The 23,376-nt window shown below is 42.1% G+C and overlaps 1 protein-coding gene across 5 annotated transcripts in view; it reads right to left on the bottom strand.

Annotated features, from left to right (window-relative positions):
• RALGAPA2 (Ral GTPase activating protein catalytic subunit alpha 2) overlaps positions 1–23,376 on the bottom strand; it is a 374,428-nt gene that overhangs the window by 230,658 nt on the left and 120,394 nt on the right. For all 5 annotated transcript variants that reach the window (XR_009458933.1, XM_019491013.2, XM_059720247.1 and 2 more), the window contains exons 15-16: positions 18,712–18,949; positions 17,014–17,178 (exon numbers count right to left, since the gene is read on the bottom strand). Coding sequence is in view for 4 of the 5 variants with exons in the window: in XM_019491013.2 (XP_019346558.2) it covers positions 17,014–17,178; positions 18,712–18,949 (403 nt within the window). In the remaining variant the exon portion in view is untranslated. The remainder of the gene's footprint in view (positions 1–17,013; positions 17,179–18,711; positions 18,950–23,376) is intronic.

The raw sequence follows: 23,376 nt of genomic DNA, 5'->3' as shown, positions 1-23,376 counted from the left end.
AGACCAGCGACAGAAGATGGAGCTATAGATGATTAGAAGCAGAAATGAAATTATCCCATAACAAAATTCCTATTCTGAAGCTATTTATTATTTAGATATGAAAAGTAACAAGAAATCAGAAGAGAGAGAGAGACTGAGGCAGAGAAAATTTCTTCAAGGAAATGACAAAATGGCACTTCCGGATCGCCTCATATGAAGCATTTTCCCTCCGAAGGAAGACTACACAAAGAAGAACAAGTCTAACCTGTTCGTATCTAGTAATAGCATTAGAAAAACATATTGCTGTCCTAAAGATTTTCAAAAAAGGGAAGCACAGCTCTTTCTGCATGGTATGTCAACATTCACCAAACAGTATGCCTTGATCACATCCCAAACAAGTTTACCTGATGCCCTGTATGCTTATTTAATTTGGGTGTTCAAAGTCCTTAGTACCTCAAGTAAAACAGAGAGAAATGAGGAACCCAACCTCTTCTGTGATTTGATAGGGTTACGGTATACTTTAAGGACTCTATAAACAACTATGCTGAACCACAGCTTTTTGGTAGCATGCTGTGGGTTATGACAGGATGATGGCAGAAAAATGTCTTGCAAGGTTTGGAAGGAGAAGTGCACTTTCAAGAAGAAAGAAGCTGGAATCTTAACACAGCATGTTTCCTGCACATCTGAAACTGCAATTTTCAAGAGTTGCCTATTTTTGATAGCAGCTAAGGAGCAAATTTTAGTCCAGGGGTGGCCAATCTGTGGCACGCATGCGGTAGCACTAATGCCCACATGCCACGCGTGCCATGAGCACATGGCAGACCAGGCAGGAAGCAGAAAGCAGAGCCACAGGCTGGGCAGTAAGCGGAGTGGACTGACATTTGGAGAGGATGCAGGGCTAATTTGTGGCATGTCTACCAAAAAGGTTGGCCCCCAGTCTTTTACAGAACTGACAGAATGGTGTGCCAGTGTAAGTGGCTCAAAAAACTTGATGGCCAGGATGTTCTTCATCAACTGGAGTCCCATATAGAAAACCTAGTCTGACCATAGATTTTAGCTAGTTTGACTTGCTCTGACAAAAGCTGTAGAAAACAGAGGCAGAACTCTCAAAAGGAATCACTGAAGCCCGGTACCTCTTTTTCACCTGAATGTTGTCAAAAGAGCTTCCTGATCTGAGAAGTGGTATATTCTGCCCCAAGATGCAGATCTAGTCAGAGCCATAGCCTGTTGTTGTAAAAGGTAGTTCTTAGCGGCGTTACTGTCACTTCTGGTTTTGCCACCTAATCCATAGTTGTCAAGTTTTTCTCTAATGTATCCAATAACCTTCCCTTAATACTTTCATGAAAAGGCTGAAAGGAATGCCCCTAATAAAATGCCAAGGAAGCCACCAATTCCTTTCACAAGGTGGTTTCCACCTTTCTATCTGTTAGATCCTTAGGAAAAAAACATATCTATTATGTGGCATCACCCCCTTTGTTAAAGATTCCACCACAGTATAGAACTTTGGTATTTCTATAAAAACATTTTCTGGCTCCTATAGCTTATAGAGTAAGTGAGTGTGTGACTCCTCATGACTTTCCCCTCGTGAGAGCTTCCCATTTCACTATGATCACATGCTCAAAGGAAAAAGGACTATTGTCCCAGAGACTTGAGTAGCAGGTGCTTGACTTCTACTTAACAATAGGCACCTGCTCTAGTTGGATCTGAATGGTATGTGCAACTTTTCTGCACATGGTATCAAACGTTTCTGCTATTCCTCCCCCACCAAATCCCTGCTCATCCTGATTTGGAGAGCTCTCTTTCTTCTGTCAACAAGGGGGAGCCTGAGTCACAGGTTGATCACTTGGATTTCTTATCTTGATTTCCCTCCCTTTTATTGTTTTCTGGTATTTTGACATTTTCTGCCTGCTTTGTTGGAGTTGCATCTGTATGTGGCCAGAGCTTTTGCTTTATTTTGATCCTACAGCCATTTTAATTCCTTTCCCGTTAGACACATCTGTATAACAAATGTATTGTGCCAGACAGAAGTACTCAACAACACAGTGCAGCTCCCTCCCCAGCCAGAAGTAGCATACTCATGCAGTACTGTTCCCAGGCTAACTAGGACTAGATTCAGCAGTACTAATTGGTTTGGTCATACCTTAGCACAAACATGCTTCAGACCACAGAGGCTGACATGGTATGTATGAAAGTGCTGATGCCTGGTCTAATGAGTCTCTGGTAAAGATTCATCCTCTGAGCCCTCACCCTCAGAGTCAGTCACAGCACCTGTGGGATAGGGGCCTAGTTTTAGATCGTCCTAGTTCATGTTCAAGAGAGGTACGCAGGATCCTTGTGTTTTTACCTGGTAGCTTCTTCTTCTCATGTCTCTACACATTTGGCCATTGTGTTATACACGTTTGTGCTTATTTATTGTACTTTGCAAGGTCTTTCATTGTGCATGCACCTTCAAGCAATGGGTGTTGCAGCAGGTGTTGTATAATCTGATGCTCTGTGCTGTAGTCACAGGTGACTGAACCAACGGTATAGCCCCACTTCTTCATTAGTTCCTTCAAGTGTCCGACTCTGGTACATAGGTGGTTAAGACATCACTACCTTTGCCATGGTTCATCAGCAACTGGTGTTAAGGATTCGGCTGCTGGAACGTCCATTTTTCTGCAGATATTTTCTTCAGTGTCTTGTTCCACATCTGTAGTCATGTCTTCTTGGGTGTGGCATCAAGAGGTTGGGTACTGGTCAGGAAGCTCCTGTGTGACTTCAGACTTGTATGCACTGCAGGATGGTTGTACAGTGGGTGTCTCACATCTTCAGTTTGTCTTGATCATTCTATCCTGCTGGCCACTGCTCTTCTGATGTCAGGTGGAGCGATACCAGACAGCAGGTACACACAGTTCAGGTTGGTAGGCTTCAGACATCCTGTGATGTATTGGCCCCTATTGTTCAGAAAGGGGTCAAGGTGCTTAGAATGTATGGATCTCTCTCATACAGGGCATGCATACTCACAGCAGAGGAGAAGCTGAGAGCCAGAGCAGTAGTTCAGATGGTTGAGAGGCTAGTTCCCCATTTCGAGTTGGTGAGTTTATATAGAATGCTGTTCTGAGTGCTCACCTCTGCTTTTGTCTTCATGATGTGTTCTTTGTATGAGAGGGTTCAATCGAGGGTGACTCTATGGTAAACTGTATTTGTACAGTGAGATAGTGGGGTCCTGGACCACTTCTCCTAGTGGTTGGCCTTATGGGGTGCATCCAGACGAGCCCAGCCATGGAGTATGTGGTGCTGCAAACATGTCTTCAGCTCCATATACCATACAGTCAGGTGTTCTCTGTGCTGCAAGGGCATGCTGTCCAAGCATCTGCTCCTCCATTTTTTTCCCCACAGGTATTTTTGGCCCCTGGATATCCAGGGTCAAAAAAACCTGCAGAAAAAAAATGGAGCATTGTACTCACAGGCAGCGCATGCCAGTGAAAAGCAGGGCTGGGCTACCCAGAGCCATGCTGTGGCTGCCAGCCAGGCTCCACCTGGTAGCATCGCCTCTGCTGCACCCTCAGGAGGCCCTCAGGAGCCCAGGTAAGCCTACTGGTGCCAGCACAGTACTCACTCCAGCCTCCCCTACCGCCCCTAGGGTAACCTGCTGCATGCCAGAGACAAGTAGCTGCAGGCAAGATGCACTACAGCCACTTGTCCCCATAGAACCAAATGTCCATGCTCATCTGGACGTGGCCATGGTTTTTCAGATGGAAGGAACATGTGTTTTCACAGGGTTGGTATGTAATTGGTTTTCAGTGTAGTATGGGATTGGGCCAATTAATTTCTCAATTAGGGATTTTTCAACATGGTCAAAGCCAATGTTTTGGGCTATTATACACAGGTCATCGGCATAGGTGAACATGGTAGCTAAGGACATGTTTAACTGTTTGAGGAGAACCAGAGGGTTTCACCACAGGCCTTTCCTGTCATTTGCCCACAGAAGAGTCTGTGAATGATGTTTCATAAATAAAACAAGCTTGGATATAAGCCTGGTGTTTGAGGGAGAGCCGTGCAATGCCTGGGAAGTACTAGCATTGTTAGAGCAGACAGGCCACAGCAGCAGAAATAGATGGCCAAGACCACCACACTGCTAAATAACAGACACAAGAGGGAAGAGGGAGGATAACTATGTTGCTTGTTACTGTTCAAAAAACTGAACTGAAAGCAAAGTTGGCAAAGAAGACTGTTGGGAGAAAAGCAACTGAGGTGACTGATCTGTCAGTGTACTAGAGAAGAGGATTTGTCAAGCACAGCTAATTTACAGTAACCCATCACAAGAACTGCAGAGAGAAGAATAGTACAGCTCTCAGAACTTTGCGAGATGCTCAACTGCAGGAATCAAGTTTTAATACTGTTCACTTTTTTAAGATGGTGGTACAATTTTGGGAGGCTTATTATTTAACTCAGAGGCTTACCTGAGCCCCTCAAACTTCTAAATATGCTACAGAAGGCCTGCATTTTGTTTTGTTTTGTTTCTTGTATTAAGGAAATAAAAAGCATTGCTTTCTGCAGGACAGGTGGAATTTTAAGTCTCCAGGACAGTTTTGGTATGACTGCACTACTAGACATCAATACTAGAATCATGGTTTTCCTATCCATCTGCCTAAGAAACGAACCACATGCTGGTATCAGGATGGTCAGGTAGCACATTTGCTTATGTTAAGTCATTTACAAAGCTTGTCCCCACTTTGATATTTATTTAGGTTTACATAAAAAGTAAAAAACGGGATTTATTCAAGGCTCCACATGCCCCAACCACACATTATAAGACACAACACCACCTGTAGTTCACCTTTCAGCACTAGAATCTCAAGGCACCTATACATGAGCCCAGTGAAGGCTCCAATGTGCTAGAATTCCAATGCGTCAGAGCAGACTCAATCAAGTCTGCTGAAGTGTGGTAACTGCCATGCTCTAGCAGCCTCCTGCATCTCGTGTATCAGCATCCCTGTGCTTAAAAATGGCACTAGGGGTGCTTTATCTAATGCTCAAACAAGCTTTAGTTCAAGCGCTGCCCCGCCCTCCCCCCATTTTTAAGTGCAGGGACACTGATACATAAGACCCAGAGGCGCTTTAATTAGGGTAGTTCTCAGAGCTGCTCTAATTAAAATACTGCCTCCCTCCTGCCCAAAGTATGCATAAAAGTGCCCTCAGCCTCACAGCAGTCTATCTTTTTGGGTCTGCTGGGGCTGAAAATCTTTCAACACTGCCAGTACATTTACTTGACTCTCAACCCTGGTGAAATTTGAGGTTATCCATCATTTTCCACAACTACTAATGCCCACATGCCACTAAGTTCTAACTGTAAAAAAGTCATAACTGATTTTGCTTAAAGTTCTGGCACTTGAAGATCTGACTTCCAACTAACCATAACAATGCAATGCAGTAACAATGAGGCTTTTGCTTCCCTTTTCTCTTTCCAATGGAACTAAGGTGAATGAGCAAGGTAAGCCTGTTGCACCAGTGCTAGCAGCATGCATGCATGAGAAATGAGTGCATGCTGCTCTTAGGCCTGATTTTTCAAGTGCCTTCATAATGACACTATAATTCTAGCACTGGCACCCACCACAAGAGCTACTGCTACCACCATGAAAAATATTTACTTGAACAGCATCATACGATTTTTGTATTTGTTTAGAACTTAAGGGCCAAGGTGGGTATCAGTGGGCTTGCATTTTGAGATTCATATGCAATTTTGTTCAATTATTTTATGTATACTAGAAAGAGAAACTATAACTCCATTGCCTTATTTACTATAACTCCATAAAAAAAAGTTTTTATCTACACAAATAGGTATTGTGTGTACGCAAATAATGTTGCTTGGTCTTCAACTTGATAGATTAGTCTTAAGTGAAAGACCAAACAGGCTTGGGTGGTATTTTGTTTGTTGCTTTTCCTTCATTGCTTGCTTGCTTATGTATGCAATTTATATAATGCCTTTCCCGAAAAGTCTCATGACAGCTTACAGAAAGAGATACAGAAGAACTTAAATGGGCAACTAGAAAAAATAAAACAATGACCAAATGAAAATAAAGCCGACACATCTCTGACTAGTTTGGGTTGCTAAATGTCTGTCCAAATAGAAAGGTCTTGTAGTGCTTCCAAAAGATGCCCAGGTTTGGGCTTTGGCAGGCCTCAAGAGGGAGGGAGTTCCAGACCTGAGGAGCAACTGCTGAGAATGACTGAACACATGTTTTGGCTAAGCAGACTTTGGTTACTGATAGCACTTGCAGAACGTTGCCCTTGGCTGACTTTAGCAATAGCAATAGGACATAGGGGAGAAGACAGTCCCTTAGGTACATCTAGTTCCCATGCTGTATAGTGCCTTTATAGATCAAAACTGGTGCCTTGAATTGCACATGGAAAATTATTGGGAGCTAGTACAGGCGCTGGCAACAAATGCCCCCATCAGAAGGTGCAATGCCATGTTCTGTGCCAGCTGCAGCCTCTGGATGGTCTCCAAGGGCAGCCCTACATAGAATGCATTAAAGTAGTCTAGTTTAGAGAGTGCAGAGGTATGGATGAGGGTGGTCAGGTCAGAGTCAAGAAACGCTGTATGTAGCCTTTTTTTAAAACAGGGAGGTGATTAAATGTCATTAAACTAACAATAAACATATAAATAAATAAATGGAGATCCCAAAGTAAATTTGTAACAAATGAATAAAGGAAGAACATCTATGACAGTTTAAAAAACCAATTTATTTTCATAATCAGGGTAATTTTTGGATGCTCTAAGAATATGAATAAATATACAGCTGGAATAGTTTCAAAAAGAGAAGAAGGAACTACTGCTTTTTATACAGTAACAGTTACATGTGCCTATAACTATATAAATGCAGCAAAACAACTCCAACTTTAATCCTGCTTCATCCAGAATTAAACTTGGAGGGATTTATTTTACTTTATTTACTTGGAGGGATTTATTTTACTTGCCTTGTTACAGGATCATGCATGCACATTACAGAGTGCAACAGCTGCTGCGCAGTCCCAAGCAGCAGCTCTTCCTCCCCTTTCAAAAATCCCCCAAGTGTTTGCTTGTCCATGCCCTCAGCTGCCTTTTATTATATGAATATATACATTTAGTACATGATGGAATAAAGTCTATAGTTGCCAACTTAATTAAACAAGGAGACCTTGAATTGTTCAGCAATTCTTACTGATTGCAAGCAAGAGGATTTAAAAACAGAGATAAGAATGGTTCTGAAATGTGCATAAAAATTACTGAAGAGAGCACCCGGGATCGCCACCTCACCAGTCTTAAAAAGGCTTTCACCCAGCAAGGACACTCCTCCAGAGAGATAGATCGCACGTTTGAAAGAGCCACCTGGATACCACGTGAAGAACTGCTGCAGTACAGAAGAAAAACACCCACAAATCGCACACCGCTGGTTATGACCTATCACCCATCCCTTGAACCTATATGGAAAATCCTCAAAAAATTGCAACCCATATTAGAAAAAGACCCTATTCTTAAAAAATCTTCCCAGAGCCACCCATCCTAGCCTTCAGACAAGCACCGAACCTCGCCAACCTCATCACAAGAAGCAAACTTCCTCAGCCCCAGAACACACCAAAAGGATCCAGACCGTGCCATGACAAGAAATGCAAAACCTGCCCCCACATCTCCACCACCCCCACTATTACTACACCCCACAACAGAGCCATCAGCATCCCAGGATCTTACAGCTGCACCTCCAGGAATGTAGTATACCTCATCCAATACACCAAATGCCCTGATGGAAGATATGTAGGAGAGACCAGACAACAACTGCGCACCAGAATGAACACACACCGGAAATCCATCAAAGACAGAAACACCCAATTACCGGTGGGGGCACATTTCTCACAGGAGGGCCACTCTCTCTCCAATCTCTCAGTCCTGATCCTCAAGGGAAATTTACACAACACATCCCAGAGACGAGCCTATGAGCTCCATTTCATCAACCTCCTGGATACTAGAGATCAGGGACTAAACATAGACATTGGATTTTTGATACATTATAATCTGCCTGGCAACTGACTCCCCAGCCCAGCCCAGCCCCTGGCTTCTTTACTTTTCATTCCATCCAGGAAGAGCACACACCAACTGCTGCAGCGTCCTTAGCCTGATGAAGGGTTTTTGAACCCGAAAGCTTGCTTAATAACTATTCTCCAACCATTTGGGTTGGTCTAATAAAAGATATCAAATTCACCCAAGGAACCTTGTCTGCCTATATCCTTAGACCAACACGGCTACAGCCTAAACCCCTGCAACATGGAAGATATCGAATTCAGCTGTCTAAAATGGAAACTGTACAACATGAAAAAGAAAGAAGCCAGACTCAACAGCGACATATATTTTCTAAGCCTTTGCAAGAAACACAACTTCATTCCCCGAGGACTAAACATCTACAATCCCCTGACTACTACACACAACTCCAAATATGCTGCACAGCTATGCAGAACTTCAGAGAAAATTAGAAATCATCTACTTCACCTACTCTACTCCAAAAGAGACCAACTCAGGAAGGAAATCGTCATACACTACAACAACTTAAAAGATAGAAATCCATGCATGTTCCCTGACAATATACAGCAGATACAAAGAGACTACGAAAAACTTTCTACAGCACTCATCCTACATAAAAAGAAGAAATGGGACAAATTACTCCAAGAACAAGCTCCCCAGCCACAAAACAACCATCAGAGGAACAACACCAACACCTTACGACCTTCCAACCTCAGACTTGATGAAACTGCAAGCAGCAACCAACCCACAAATATTATCAATCTCTCCACACACACGCTTACCAAAACTGAAAAATCTGTCCTTTCTAAAGGCCTAAATTTCTGTCCAGAAAAATACCCTAATAAAATACTTCAATGTGGAGAACTAGAAGAATTCTTCCGACGCCTGAGCCTCAAAGAATATTTCCACGACCACACTGAACCCACTCCCAATGACAACTCATCCTCTGACAACATTCAAGAAAAGATCAATGCCAAAAAACCCCAAAAAACATCAGATTGGACACCTCGCAGTGGACGAAACCCTAACCTTGACCGCTACATTGACTACTTCAGGGAAAGAATGAACAATGAAATAATCAGCAACATGCGCCACCACAACAACCTCTCTCTACCAGAGAAAAAGGCCATAGAATCGCTAAGATCTAACCACCAAATAGTAATAAAACCAGCAGATAAAGGAGGAGCCATAGTCATCCTAAACCGTGAGGATTACATAAAGGAAGCCAACAGACAGCTCTCTGACACCACCTACTACAAAGAACTACAAGAAGATCCTACTCCCCTTTTCACCAAAAAACTCAACAATATCATCAAATCATTTCCACCGAGATTACAAGAAAAACTACAGACCTTGATCCCCCCACTACCTAACCCAGGGACTTTTTACGTGCTCCCGAAAATCCACAAACAAGGGAACCCTGGCAGACCTATCATATCCAACCATGGGACCCTAACTGAAGAAATATCATGTTTTGTTGAATCCATCCTAAAACCGCTTGTCACCCACAGAGCAAGTTTTGTCCAAGACACCACAGACTTGCTACGGAAACTTAAAAACATAGACCACCTTCCCAGCAACACACTCCTAGCCACCATGGACGTTACCAGCCTATACACCAACATCCCACACCAGGATGGCATCCATGCCTGCCTTACATATCTACAGGAACAAGATTACAACCCAGAATACAGACCCAAAGATATCACTGAGCTTATACACTTCACCCTCACACACAACAATTTCACTTTTAATGATCAACACTTCCTCCAGACGATGGGAACAGCTATGGGCGCTAAAATGGCCCCACAGTATGCCAGCCTTTTTATGAGCCACCTGGAAGAAGACTTCCTCAAGAACTGCACCATCAAACCCTTGCTGTACTTACGATACATCAATGACATCTTCATCATTTGGAGTGAGAACCAGGAATCTCTAATTGAGTTCCACCAGAAATTCAACAGTCACCATCCCTCCATCCAACTTTCTTTAGAATACTCCAGCACCAACATCCCCTTTTAAGACACAAGGATCAGTATCCAGAAGGGTAAAATACAGACCACAGTATACAAGAAACCCACAGACCAACACACATATCTGCACAGAACCAGCAATCACCCGAAACACACCAAAAAAGCTGTGATATACAGCCAAGCCCTCAGATACCACCGCATCTGTACTGAAGAGAGCACCCGGGATCACCACCTCACCAATCTTAAAAAGGCTTTCACCCAGCAAGGACACTCCTCCAGAGAAGTAGATCGCATGTTTGAAAGAGCCACCTGGATACCACATGAAGAATTGCTGCAGTACAGAAGAAAAACACCCACAAATTGCACACTGCTGGTTATGACATATCACCCATCCCTTGAACCTATACGGAAAATCCTCAAAAAATTGCAACCCATATTAGAAAAAGACCCTATTCTTAAAAAATCTTCCCAGAGCTACCCATCCTAGCCTTCAGACAAGCACTGAACCTCGCCAACCTCATCAGAAGAAGCAAAATTCCTCAGCCCCAGAACACACCAAAAGGATCCAGACCGTGCCATGACAAGAAATGCAAAACCTGCCCCCACATCTCCACCACCCCCACTATTACTACACCCCACAACAGAACCATCAGCATCCCAGGATCTTACAGCTGCACCTCCAGGAATGTAGTATACCTCATCCAATGCACCAAATGCCCTGATGGAAGATATGTAGGAGAGACCAGACAACAACTGCGCACCAGAATGAACACACACCGGAAATCCATCAAAGACAGAAACACCCAATTACCGGTGGGGGGCACATTTCTCACAGGAGGGCCACTCTCTCTCCAATCTCTCAGTCCTGATCCTCAAGGGAAATTTACACAACACATCCCAGAGATGAGCCTATGAGCTGCATTTCATCAACCTGCTGGATACTAGAGATCAGGGACTAAACATAGACATTGGATTTTTGATACATTACAATCTGCCTGGCAACTGACTCCCCAGCCCAGCCCAGCCCCTGGCTTCTTTACTTTTCATTCCATCCAGGAAGAGCATGCAGCAACTGCTGCAGCGTCCTTAGCCTGACGAAGGGTTTTTGAACCCGAAAGCTTGCTTAATAACTATTCTCCAACCATTTGGGTTGGTCTAATAAAAGATATCAAATTCACCCAAGGAACCTTGTCTGCCTAAAAATTACCATGCACTTTTGTCAATGGCAACAAATTTATGGTTCCACAAAGTACTGTTGTCTTTCATTGTGTTGTATTCAGAAAATATTCACAGTGATAAAAATAAGTGTTATTTGTTTACACAAAAGCAGCAGTGACCTGAGAAGAAACTCCTATTACACTTAGAAGTTCAAAGACTCTTCTTTGAGTTTGTCTTTAGGAAACAGAAGAAACAATTCATAACCAAGGACTAAAAAGAGAGAAAATGATTTAATCCACTGCACATTGTGAGGCTTTCACTGATGAGAGAGCTCAGAAGTTTGCTAAGTGCTAAGGGCTGGCAAGTCAGGAACTAAAACAGATAGATATCTAACCTGGCACAACGAGGAATTACTTCTAGGTAATTTTCTGTTAGTATCTTTTTTCTCATTCGTTACAAACCATTAACAGCTCTCACATGAGGAATTCAGAGCTGGCCTTCTTCCACAGCTGCTGAAATGCTCCACTAACTGATCAGTATAATTAAAACCTGAAATTATATTGATTCAACTTAAGGCCATTATACGTTTAAGCTTCACTTCAGAGAAAACACTGAGTTTGTTACAAACTAGATTACTAAGGTAAGTTGAATGAGTCAGAAAGCTACTAAGAAAAAGAAAATCTTGAAATAAAAAAATCTTGGTTTTGCTGCATAGCTTATCTCCTTGTTCACAGCGAGTTTAAAGCAGCAAGCAGCAAATCTCAGGTGTAATAAGGGAAAGGATAAAGCAGACATTTAATATTGAGTAGATTAATAGACAAAAACTAAAGTTCATCTCATACAAAGCAGAAGGTTCCCAAATAATTCCTTACATTTTAAAGAAGCCTCAGAGTACCTTTCTACCAAAGGATGCCTTTAAAGAGGAATGGAAAGTTACTTTGCAGGTCTTCAATGGATTTCAGATTTCTTTCCCCACAATGCCACTAAAGATTTTATGGAAACAGCTCTATGAATGGTTTCCTAAATGCCCTGAATGCCAAAATGTTGCAAGATTTTAACAACTTGTCTGCACCAGCTTCAAGAGCTTTGAGGCTACGGCACTTTGAATGGAACAAAATGAACAGAGGATTGTAATATGTAGGCTACATTCTTGAGATATAACTTTGGAGTGGTTCATTTATGCTGCAATCTTTCCAAAATAGTGCTACTGACTGAAGGAACAAAATAGTAGAAACTATTTCTCCAGAATTACAGAAAGAATTAATCTTGGACAAAAAAGATTTTGCAACTGATGAGACTGTTTCCTTCTAAAAGGAACAACTTGATTCTTATATAGAAGAGGAGCTAACTCCAAAACCTGCATTTTGGAGGTGAATGCAACTAGAAGGACTGACCACTGTCATATATAATCTAGTCATTCTGATTAATCCTGCCTCTTGTTAATATTCAGTTTAGGAGTCTGATGTTCTTACATATGACAACACTTAGAGGAACACTTACTTTTATCTGATGCTTGATTGCACGACTGTGACCATACATTGTAAAGAAATCTGATGCAACTAACATGACCAGAATTTTGTGATTACTGGTATTATTACTTATATGATTTACAATAGCAGCTACAGGCCAGTTCCTATTTTTCTGTACACTGTACAAAAAGGCAGCCCCTGACAAAAAGAACGTACTGGTTCCTATTACCCCAGAAATTAAGTTTGATCCAAAACAAATGCCATTTCCTGGTTGAGATTAGAGTATTTCTGGAGACCAAAATGAGACTAATTGAGCATCCCTGCTGAACTATGCTGCATATGTTTCAACTTCCTCTTCACATCCACTACTGAGCTGTACCTTTCTTTCCCATTTCCAATGATTCCTGTTTATTCACTAGCCTTAAATGTCCGGGAAACCACACTAAATGGGGCCACAAACAGTTCACCCAGAATCCCCATCAGCCCCTCTAACAGCCTGTTGTATGAATAGTGTGACCGTGCCCTCCATGAGATGGAGCTGGACCAGGTTGCCCCACGCCTCATCTGCATATACATTTTTGGAAGATCCAAGGAGTCATGACAAGAACACCTGGTTCCAGGTGTTGGCAGGGGCTAGTTGGCACATGGATCCTTTGTGGGAGGGATAGCTGGAGCACATATGCACACTGAACAATAGTGAGCTGTGGGGTCACTATGGCATGGTCACTCTGCTGGGGCCCAGCCCAATGAACTATATGGTAAATCACAAGCCTTTTGGCTTTGTACTATTATCATGCATAGTTTATATTATCTAAGTAGGTGCCAAAGTGCTACTTTAAAGTATGTTTATGGAGTACCTGTGCTAAAACATGCAGCAGTTTCAAAAAAAGACAAAATGCATCAATTTTGGATGAACTAAGTGAATGGCTACTATATGCAAATTACTAAAGCTATACTTATTTCAAGACCAATTTTTCCTCACATTTCCTCCTCACTTTCATGTCCTCAGGAGGAGCAGGGTCTGACAGTAAGGAAGGAGGGGGGATAGGGACTGCAGGGGAAAAAAGTTTTGGGGGCAGAGGGCTAAGGGGCTACCTGACCCCCAGATTTAAAATTTCCCTGGTGTAGCAGTGGGAAGAGGACAAATTCAAGGCAAACCTCCAATAAATTAGATTTTATACCTGGAAGACTCTATCAAATTATCTCTGCTGACCCCTGCAGTGCAGTGAACAGCTGAATGTGCAGTACATGGACATGTCCATAAAGTACAGAGGAAGCTGGCTGGAGAACTTCTGTGCGAAAGGAATGAAAGGATTAATTTCTCAATGCTCTAGGGATTCCTCAACTAAGGAGAGGAGAAGCAGAGCTAGAAATTTAAATAAAGTCACTACCATAAAAAGTATAAAAATTAAAAGATATAAACAAAGTCTGTGGGGGAAACTGAATGGACAGTTGCTTTCTAGCAACTGAGGCTGAATTTCTGGTAAGATGAAATCTAATGGGCTTGCTTTGGTCCTGCAGCTTCCAGAAAAAACAAAGAACCACTTCCAAATTTTAGCAGTGAGATAAATTATCCATTTGTTGTGAATGAGAAGGTCATGTAGCAGAATATTGCTTACTTAAAAGCAGTAAGAATCTTCTGCTGTTGTTGCCTATTGACCGTCAATAGTACAGGAACCCTTAAACTTATGTCAGATCAGAAGAAGATAGAATCTGCTACCTGAGGAGATGAAACTCATTGTGTTGGCATGTTTGAAAATGCTGGCTTTTATCCTGAATATGAAGATACAGACACTCCCCTAACAACCTTTCACTCCCTATTCCTATTTTGTTTCTTCCTACGTTTTCTCAACATCTTTTTCTTTACAAAAAGTAAGAAACACAAGAGAAAGGAAACTGAAGATGCTACCAAATATGTATCATCAGCCTAACAGAGTGGAAGCAAATAGGTGGAACAAAGGAGGATGAAGCAAGTTATTTCCCGCTTGAAAGCAGAAGGTAAGCCAACAAACATGGGCCAACTAAGTGGAAGTACAGAAACAGAACATAATTTGAATGGTGCTCTGAAAGACATCATTATAAATTGTGTTGAAAAAGTAACATTTTAGAGGATAAATGATATATAATTACAATGAAATTAGAAATGTTAAAATATTTTGGAAAAAATAATTCACAGAGGTAAATGGAATTATCACAAGACTTTCAGGAACTGATATCCATATCTAGGCACCTAAATTAATGAATTTATTTTCAAAAGTACAAACTATTTAAGTTCCCTGGACTGATGCATTTAAATATGAACTTGGGAGCCTAACTTTATGCAACTATTCTTGCAATCTGGGGATCTACAGAACGTTATCAGTGTGCTCTTCTTAAAAACAACAGCAAGAAAGTTACGCAAATTAAAAAGGCTTTTTACCTGTCTCAATATTAAGAAAGTGGACAATGTAACAACATGCACAAGGTATATGGATGCTGGGTAAGAAAAAATGCAAGAATTCTTACCTTATTTAGATTTATTAGATAAAAAGATAATGATAAACATTTTGAACATACCTGCCTAAATTAAAAATTGACACTGTAGAATAAAGATAAATCTGTCTTCAGCTGAAAAAAGAACAGACTAATAAAATATGTCTATATCAAAACTATTTATTATCTGCTTGATATTTTCATTATTATACAGTACCAATACAATACTTTGGGAAAAAGGTTTAAGTTTATAGCTTTTCTTTTTCCTTCCCCCACCTTTATTTTCCACTAATTTGTAATAAAAGACTTCCTAAATGACAAAAAATATTTATAAATTATAAATTAGTATTCAGTAAACAACTCATTACATTAAGTTACTTGTTTAACCATATAAATTATAGGCACTATAACTGTTATGCAAAACTGTTAAATATTTCTATACCTCCACATAGTTATAATTACAAAAGAAAAGTTTACCAACTGTCAAGTCATACAGTACAGGGTTGAACAAATATGAGAAATACTCTCCATAATGAAAGTACTACAATGGTTTGTCACAGAATTCTTCATTATAGAAAAGTGTTTTACAATTCAAATTTGGCAAGAACACCAAGGTGGTACACAAAGATTATTGTGAATACATACTGTATTTTCCGGAGTTTGTTGATATAAAACTGGAATCTTAATACAACACTAATGGATTCCTTTGCACAGAATCTAAGTAAACATCAGGAGTACAGGATAAACTTGTATTCATCACAATACTTAAATGCTTAAGAAAGCCAGAGGCATAGGTTGTAGATGTATTGGTCTAAGGACATAGGCAGACAAGGTTCTCTGGATAAATCCGATATCTTTTATTAGACCAACTCAAATAGTTGGAAAAAATTCTTCTTTGCAAGATTTTGGTCACAAACACTGGGACTGTGCAAAGCTTCAGATACCGACTGGATTCAGCGAAGATTTGGCCCGATTCGGAGTGTCTGCATCTTCAGATTCAATCCAAATTGAACCAGGAGACCCTTTAATCTCTGCGAATCTAATTGGAACCTTCCGAATCAATTCGGAGAGGTTTGGAAAGATTCAACAATTCAGACATAGACAGAGTTTTAAATGTTTTTTCTACATTCCTCAAGGTACCAGGCGGCTCGTGAATGCTGCGATGCTAGGGCAGATAGAACATCCCACAGCAGCATTGAATATGACCTGTTTCACATGCTCCTAAGAAACACCCTTCGTCAGACTGAGGGTGGTTTGTTACAGTTGGTCTGAACAGATGCTTCCTCGGCCTGATGAAGGGTGTTTGTGCCCAAAAGTTTGCAAAGAAGAATTTTTTCCAACCATTTGAGTTGGTCTAATAAAAGATATCAGATTTACCCAAAGAACCTTGTCTGAGAAAGACAGTGAATCTTAATTCACTAGTGAATATTCATTTTTCCTGAAGCTGGTTGTTTGTAGACAAGAGAGTTAGGGGTTTTAGAAACATAATTAAATGCCACTGTCTTAAAGATTCACAGATGATCAACATGGCTAAAAAAAGTCCCAGTTTGTACAGATATACTGGTTACGTTATGTCTGCACATGCCAGAACACTTAGCCAATCAATTTGTTTGTTGACCTATTTAAAAAAAAAAAGGTGGTACTAAATAATAAATCATTCATTCTTACATAAGGAGTCAATAGATCTCTTTCCTAATTATAACATTTTTGACTAAAAGATGTCTTGAAATAAATAAAAATGAGCAGTCTTTGAAGGAAAAGAGAGTAAGTTAAGAAAAACATTTAGGGAACAGTTTTTGGGAACACATTTATTTCTAAACAAAACTGAAATTAAAAGATATAGAAGAAGTTATAATTTTTTTTAAAAATTCAGGCTTATAATTCAGATGTTTTGATTATAATGAGGTTAAAGCAGTCAGTGCCTAACCTGTTGCTCTTTGACGGACTATATTTCTTGCTTTCTCAACTCCTGGTGCTCCAGAGGTGGTAGCACTCCTGAATCTCATTGGTTCCACAACTTCAGGATGACTCCTCCAGCTTAATGAAAATGATCTTCCCACTGCAGTTACCTTTTGTGGATCTGAGATGCCACCTTTGAGAAAGGCAGCATCAGTTACAATAGTTATAATCAACACTATACTTCAATTCACAGTACAAAAAAAAAGGAGCTAAAACAATTTGCGCAGGACATGCAAGTTTTCAATCTACTATTTCTGGCAAAAAGATTTTTTTTAAATGTAAGGGATTCCAACTTTGGAAGTATAGAAGATAGACAACCTTGATCCAAACACATCAAGGAAAACTACTATACAACAAAACTGTACTGCAGGGCTGTTAAACATGTGGTACAGCCCCTGGTGCTGGCTCTGGGCTCTGAAGTGACCTGGACCTGCCCTGTAGGCAGGGCTCAGTGTAACAGGGGGCTTTCTTGGGGCCGGTCTGGCATTGGCCCATCTGCCTGTTTTTGGGCCAACCACCCACCTCCTCGCCTTCCGCACCTTGTTGTTTCTCATTTGATTCTAATTTAGGCAGGAGGCTGCTCATTCTTGCCCCGATGCCAGAGGGCACTATCTGCAGCTCCATTCCATCCCTACACCACAGCCCAAGCCTCACAGATGGCATCCAGGTGACATAATGCTCCCAGCCTACAGCCGGACCAAGCTTAGCCCCTGTTGATAGGCCTCATATACACACACATTCATACTGCCCTCCTCTCACTAGGGACCTCTCGCACTCCACCCCCTCTTACAGCATCTCTCACGCATCGACAACTTATACTGCCTTGCTCCCACTCGGAGGGCCCCTTAGGCCATAGGCTTTATCTAGTGCACACCTTGGATGACAGACGTACCATCTTTTGGGCCTCTCCAGTGACCCTCACTGCGGTAGTGGCCAGCCAATTACCTGACTGGGACCAAGCTTGCCCTGGCTCCTTCCAGGGCAACTCTATATACTCTATACCCCTCCACTGGGGGCCTACCCTTACTGGGGCTCCACATCTTCCACCCCCTCACTGGCGCTATGGAGCTTTCCTCCCCGGTGGGGGCTCATAGGGCTATAACCATGCCTGGTCCCAAGTGCTACCTAGTGATGTGGGGGCTAGGGGTTATTGAGGTGTCCCAACCCACCTTCCACCAGGGTGGTAACTGGTCTGGTATTTTCCTAGAGGCTCCTGCACCACTGGGAGACCCACCAGGCCACCTACTCCCAGCAGGATGCAGTTTTAGGTCATGCCCAGGACCACAAGCCTCCTGCTCCTACTGGCAGATGTTCTCATACAGCAGCTCAGCCAGGCAATGTTTCCTGCCTGGCTGCCAGCAGCAAATTGCTCTGTTTATGTAGGTGGCTCTGGTTCTAAAATGGCCGCCACAATCGAGCACCAGCTGGCTGCTTGACTTGGCCCTTAAAGTGGCAGGCACCAACTGTGCTCTGCCACAATCAGGAAGCGCAGGGTAGGTTTATAATAATACAAACTGCAGGGTGTTGGAAGTAATTTTTTAACCAAATATTTGCACTGTCAGGAACTATAATGTCAAATTCAGATTTCCAATTCTACTCTGATATAATCTAACTTGGAATGTTTTAACTAATTTAACATAAAATGCACTAAAGAATAGCAACTTGCCTTTTCCCCTTTGTTTTTTTTCCTTTTGTTCACTCAGTTTATCCAGCGGTAAGTTGGTCATTTCTACTCCATACACTGTTCTTGCTAACACTACTGTTAGAGAATCCATAATTTTGGCCCATTCACTTATCAGCTCCTCCCAATCAGTGAGGGAAGACAGCACGCTAAGCAATTCATCCCAGAGTTCTCGAGAAATGTAAACACTCAGATTTGCTCGGATCCAAGCCACAATAAGGGTCTGGAAAAGAAAACAAATAACATTTTGTACATTTCTATAAAGCATGGAATTACAAAAATATTACCAACACATTTTCAAAGACAATCAGAAATTATGCGAAGTTATATTGGATGTATATGTGTGTACGTGTACAAGGGAGACTGGTCAGGATTTTCAGCCATGGAATGGACTAAAGGGAAAAAATATCTCCCTTTGCTTTTCTCTTAGGGTATGAGCCCAAGGTGTCAAAAAACATAACACCTTGAAACTAGGGAAACAACAAAAGTTTCATTACTCCAAAGAGTTTCTTAAGGTAATTAGTACCCAGGATACCAGCCAGTTAAAAATACTTCTATTTCTTTAAATATAGAAATCTTCTCTCATGATGCATACATAAATACAGCTTTGGTAGAGTGACATTTGTACGTAAAAATAAATACCTCTTACTGTAATTGTGAGTCTTTGAGATGTGTCACTACTGGGACTGCACCTGGGAACATGATGTCCTCCTTCCTTTCCCCACAGGTCATAAAGGGCAGAGTGAGCACAACTGCCCTTCAGTTCACTGACCAATACAGAAGCTAGTGAAAGAATATGGGTCATGGAATCCATGTGGAAATCCCATCTACAAGAAGTATAGCTGCCCATGCTTTCTCAAATTATTGTCCATATTTATTCTACTTCTGGTGACCAGCAAGCAGTGACCTCATACTTAAGAGGTGGGCATTAGGAGCCCAATCTGGCAGAATAGCCTTCTTGAAGTATGAAAACTTGAGGATAAACAGAACAGTTCTAAGTGAAAGTGTGGTTCTGATGTCCATACAGCCTGCCTACAGAATTCAGGAATAGGGATTTTTTCAGAAAGTAACTGAAGTTTAGCCCTTGTGAAATGGGCTCTAACTCATTTGAGTAGACCTAATTTAATTCTCTAGTAGCATGTACTTAAATTTTCATGTTGACAATTTTTGGGTGAATACTGTCTAACTACTAACCTTATCTGCAAATGCTATATATAGCAAATGGAACTTTTGAAAGCTCATGATCTGTCATGTGGCAGAACATGAACCGTATCAAAATTGTGCAGTCCAATTTCCTCTTGATTCAAGAGGAGGTTGGGGAAGAAAACTAGAAAATGAAACATCTGATTTAAATGTCAATTTAGGATAATTTAGGGTACAAAGCACAAGGTAAAACTTAAGACCATACCTTTATGAAATACAGTGTAAGGTAAACCAGATATAAGTATAGTTTAAATCTCGAGGTGCACAGATACACTGATACAATATCATATTGGTACTGACATAAAGAAAATGTGCTGTATTTGATATTAGCTCAATGGGGCCAATAATTTGGCCTATAAATGCCTGGGCTGTGTGCAGCCGCAGTGCAGCACAGAGCAGATCTGGCAGCGTGGAGAGCTGCCTCTAGCTGGTAAATCTGAAAGGGAGTGGGGAGGGAAGAGCCATGTGGGGGGCAGATCAACACCCCCCCCCAGGGGTTTGGAGGAATCAGGGGCAGGCTCTGCCCAGGCACGGCGGGGGAATGGGATGGAGGCACAGCTCGTGGGGGGGGGCAGCTCCCGCCACTGTTTGCACCCCGGGTGGGGGGGGGGTGTGGCCCCTGGATCTGTGCAGGGCAGGCGGGCTGGAGCCAGCACTGCGCGGCTCTTCTTGGCAAGGGCTGGGCTTGGAGCAGGCACCAGTGGTGCTGGGAGAGGGTTGCAGCCACCCCAAATTTTGCTGCAACACTGCTCCTAGCCCTGCGCTGCCAGCTGCAGACCAGCTCCATGTCCTACCTCCACCCACGCACTGGGAAGAGCTGAGGCTGTGCTGGGCAGCTGGTGGCAGCAGCTGCACTGGCAGTGGAGCTGCAGCAAAATCTGAGGTGGCTGCAGCCCCCTCCCAGCACTCACTCCAAGCCCACCCCTGCTGAAAGAGCCTCTGAGTGGGTGCTGGTGGTGCTGGGACAGGGCTGCAGTGTGTGGGTGGAGGTGGGACATGGAGGCAGGCTGAGCCTGGTGGCACAGGGCTTGGAGCAGAGCAGTGGTGAAATCTGAGGTGGCTGCAGCCCCCCTCCAGTGCTGCTGGTGCCCACTCTGAGCCCAGCCCCTGCCATGAAGAGCCCTGCACAGCACTTGTGCCAGCCCACCTGTCTGCCCAACGCAGACCCACAGGCACTCCCTCCGTCCTCCTGGGATGCGTGCAGTGGCAGGAGCCGCCCCCACCCCACGAGCTGAGCCTCCATCTCCCTACCCTCTGTGGGCAGCGCCTGCCCCTGCTCCCTCCTTCCCTCACCGGCGGGGGGGGGCGCAGGGCATTGATCTGCGCCCCCCCCCATGCCCCTTCCACCACAACAGACTTACCACTTGGAGGCAGCTGCATCAGATATCAAACTGGTATTGGCTGATATGCCTTCTTAAATATTGGCTATTGGTATCAGCCCCCAAAATCTCTATCGGTGCACCCCTACTTAAGTCTGATTCTCAACCAGGATGCTGCCAGATCTTTTGAAGGATGCCATGAGGTAAGAGGAAATAAGCAAGGTGTGAGGAGATAAACAGATTAACTAAGTAGATAACATAGGCTCAGGCTTGTCCTGTCTGGAGGACCCCCATGCCCATGGTCAGGCCGCTCTGCAAGGAGTTAAGTACTGTAATATACAAATTAGTTTTGAAAGGTGGTTCTGCTTAGTTCAGAAAAGTTATGGAGGGGTGCCTCAAATAGCGAGAGGTGCCTCAAGCCCAAAAACGTTGAAAACCACTGATCTAAATAAAAACAACAGCTAAGAGTCACAATGGCCGCGTCCAGATGAGCATGGCCATGTGGTATGTGGCACTGCAGACATATCTGCAACGCCACATACCATATATTCTGTTGTCCTCTATGGAGGTTTTTTCTACAGGAGGATTTTTTGACCCCTGGATATCCAGGGGTCAAAAAAGTCAGTGAAAAAAAAGACACGGGGTGGAAAACACTGCTGAAGCCCTGGGAGGCCCCCAGGATGCCGGTAAGACTGCTAGAGCCAGCCCACTGCTGGCCCCAAACTCCCCTACCCCGCCCTGGGTAACCTCCTGCATGCCAGAACATACATGGCACAGGTGTTCCCTGGGGACAACTAGTGGAGGAATAAGGTGGGCTGCTGCTAGTTGTCCCCGGGGATCCAAATATCCACACACGTCTGGATGCAGCCAATGGTGCTAGAAATCAAAGTTTTAAAATCTGATTAAAATGAGAAAAAGATGTACATTTGCTCTCATATTTTTTCTTGAAATTAAGCTGTTAGACTTTGATTATGAGATCAACACACTTTGTAAATTAAGAATTAAACCTAATTTATGCAAACTGTTATGTAAAAGTGTCTTGGTTTGAAAAAAAAATATTGTAGGAAAAAATCTTTTTAATCTCCTCCTAATTTTTCCCCTAGTGATTATTGTATATACATTTCCTGGCGTATTGTTTTCCTTCTTTATTGTCTGTATTACATTATTTGTTCTACATTAAAGTACTTGCTTTGGACAGATGTCATTCAAGTACCATTCAGGAACAACAGTATCTTAATATTTATTTGATGCTGGTACACCCACAATGTTGTGCTGTGATGCATTCTTATTTAAATTGCTTTAGTTTTTAAATGTTATTCTCAGTTCCTTTCACAAATTACAGGAAAAATTGTTTTTGAAAGGAAAAAAATGGTGGGGGAGGATGTTATTGTCATACTCCTATAAGATTATTACCAAATAGGAAAGGTAATATACTACTTTAGGAAGGAACAGGAGACTCGATTCACTTGTAAATTGGTTATCCAATGAATATATGTACAGCGATTTGACATCAATAGCCTGAATGTCTTTGTCAATAGTATGTCTGATGCCAGAGAGTTTAAAAATCTGAAATCATTAAAAAATTGATACATGAAATAAAAGAATACATCAGAAGTAAACTGAATATAGAGGAGAGAATATTTTCAACTGCTGAATACACAGAATCTAAACAGACCAATCGTTTATATAAAATAAAACCGTCTTTCCTATTCACACTTAATTGGAAGGTTCCAATCTGGATTGACTTCAGAGATGCAATAAACAATGATATGGGAAAATGCTTACATACATCAACATCACCTTAACTGCGTCTTATGGAACACCACAAGAGGGGCAGTGAATAGAATGTGTTTAAAATTTGGTTCCATTTATCTAACCAGGGACCATAACACTGAAATGTTTTAATCTTTACCTTTTACATCATAGTCGTACATGGTACCACTGTATGTAGAGTTAAAATCCCTATAACATTTTCACTTCTTAGTTACTAATATACACTTCTCAACTGTATTTTACCTCCACCTTAATGCATGATTTTTGTTCCAGAAAATATACAGTACACACTTTTTCTCTATACAAACTTCCATAGATCTTGACTAGTCAATAAGTAAAGAAGATATATCAAGAC

This window comes from Alligator mississippiensis, chromosome 1 (genome assembly GCF_030867095.1).
Source record: "Alligator mississippiensis isolate rAllMis1 chromosome 1, rAllMis1, whole genome shotgun sequence".
Taxonomy (NCBI): domain Eukaryota; kingdom Metazoa; phylum Chordata; order Crocodylia; family Alligatoridae; genus Alligator; species Alligator mississippiensis.
This window is presented reverse-complemented; position numbering and strand designations above follow the sequence as displayed.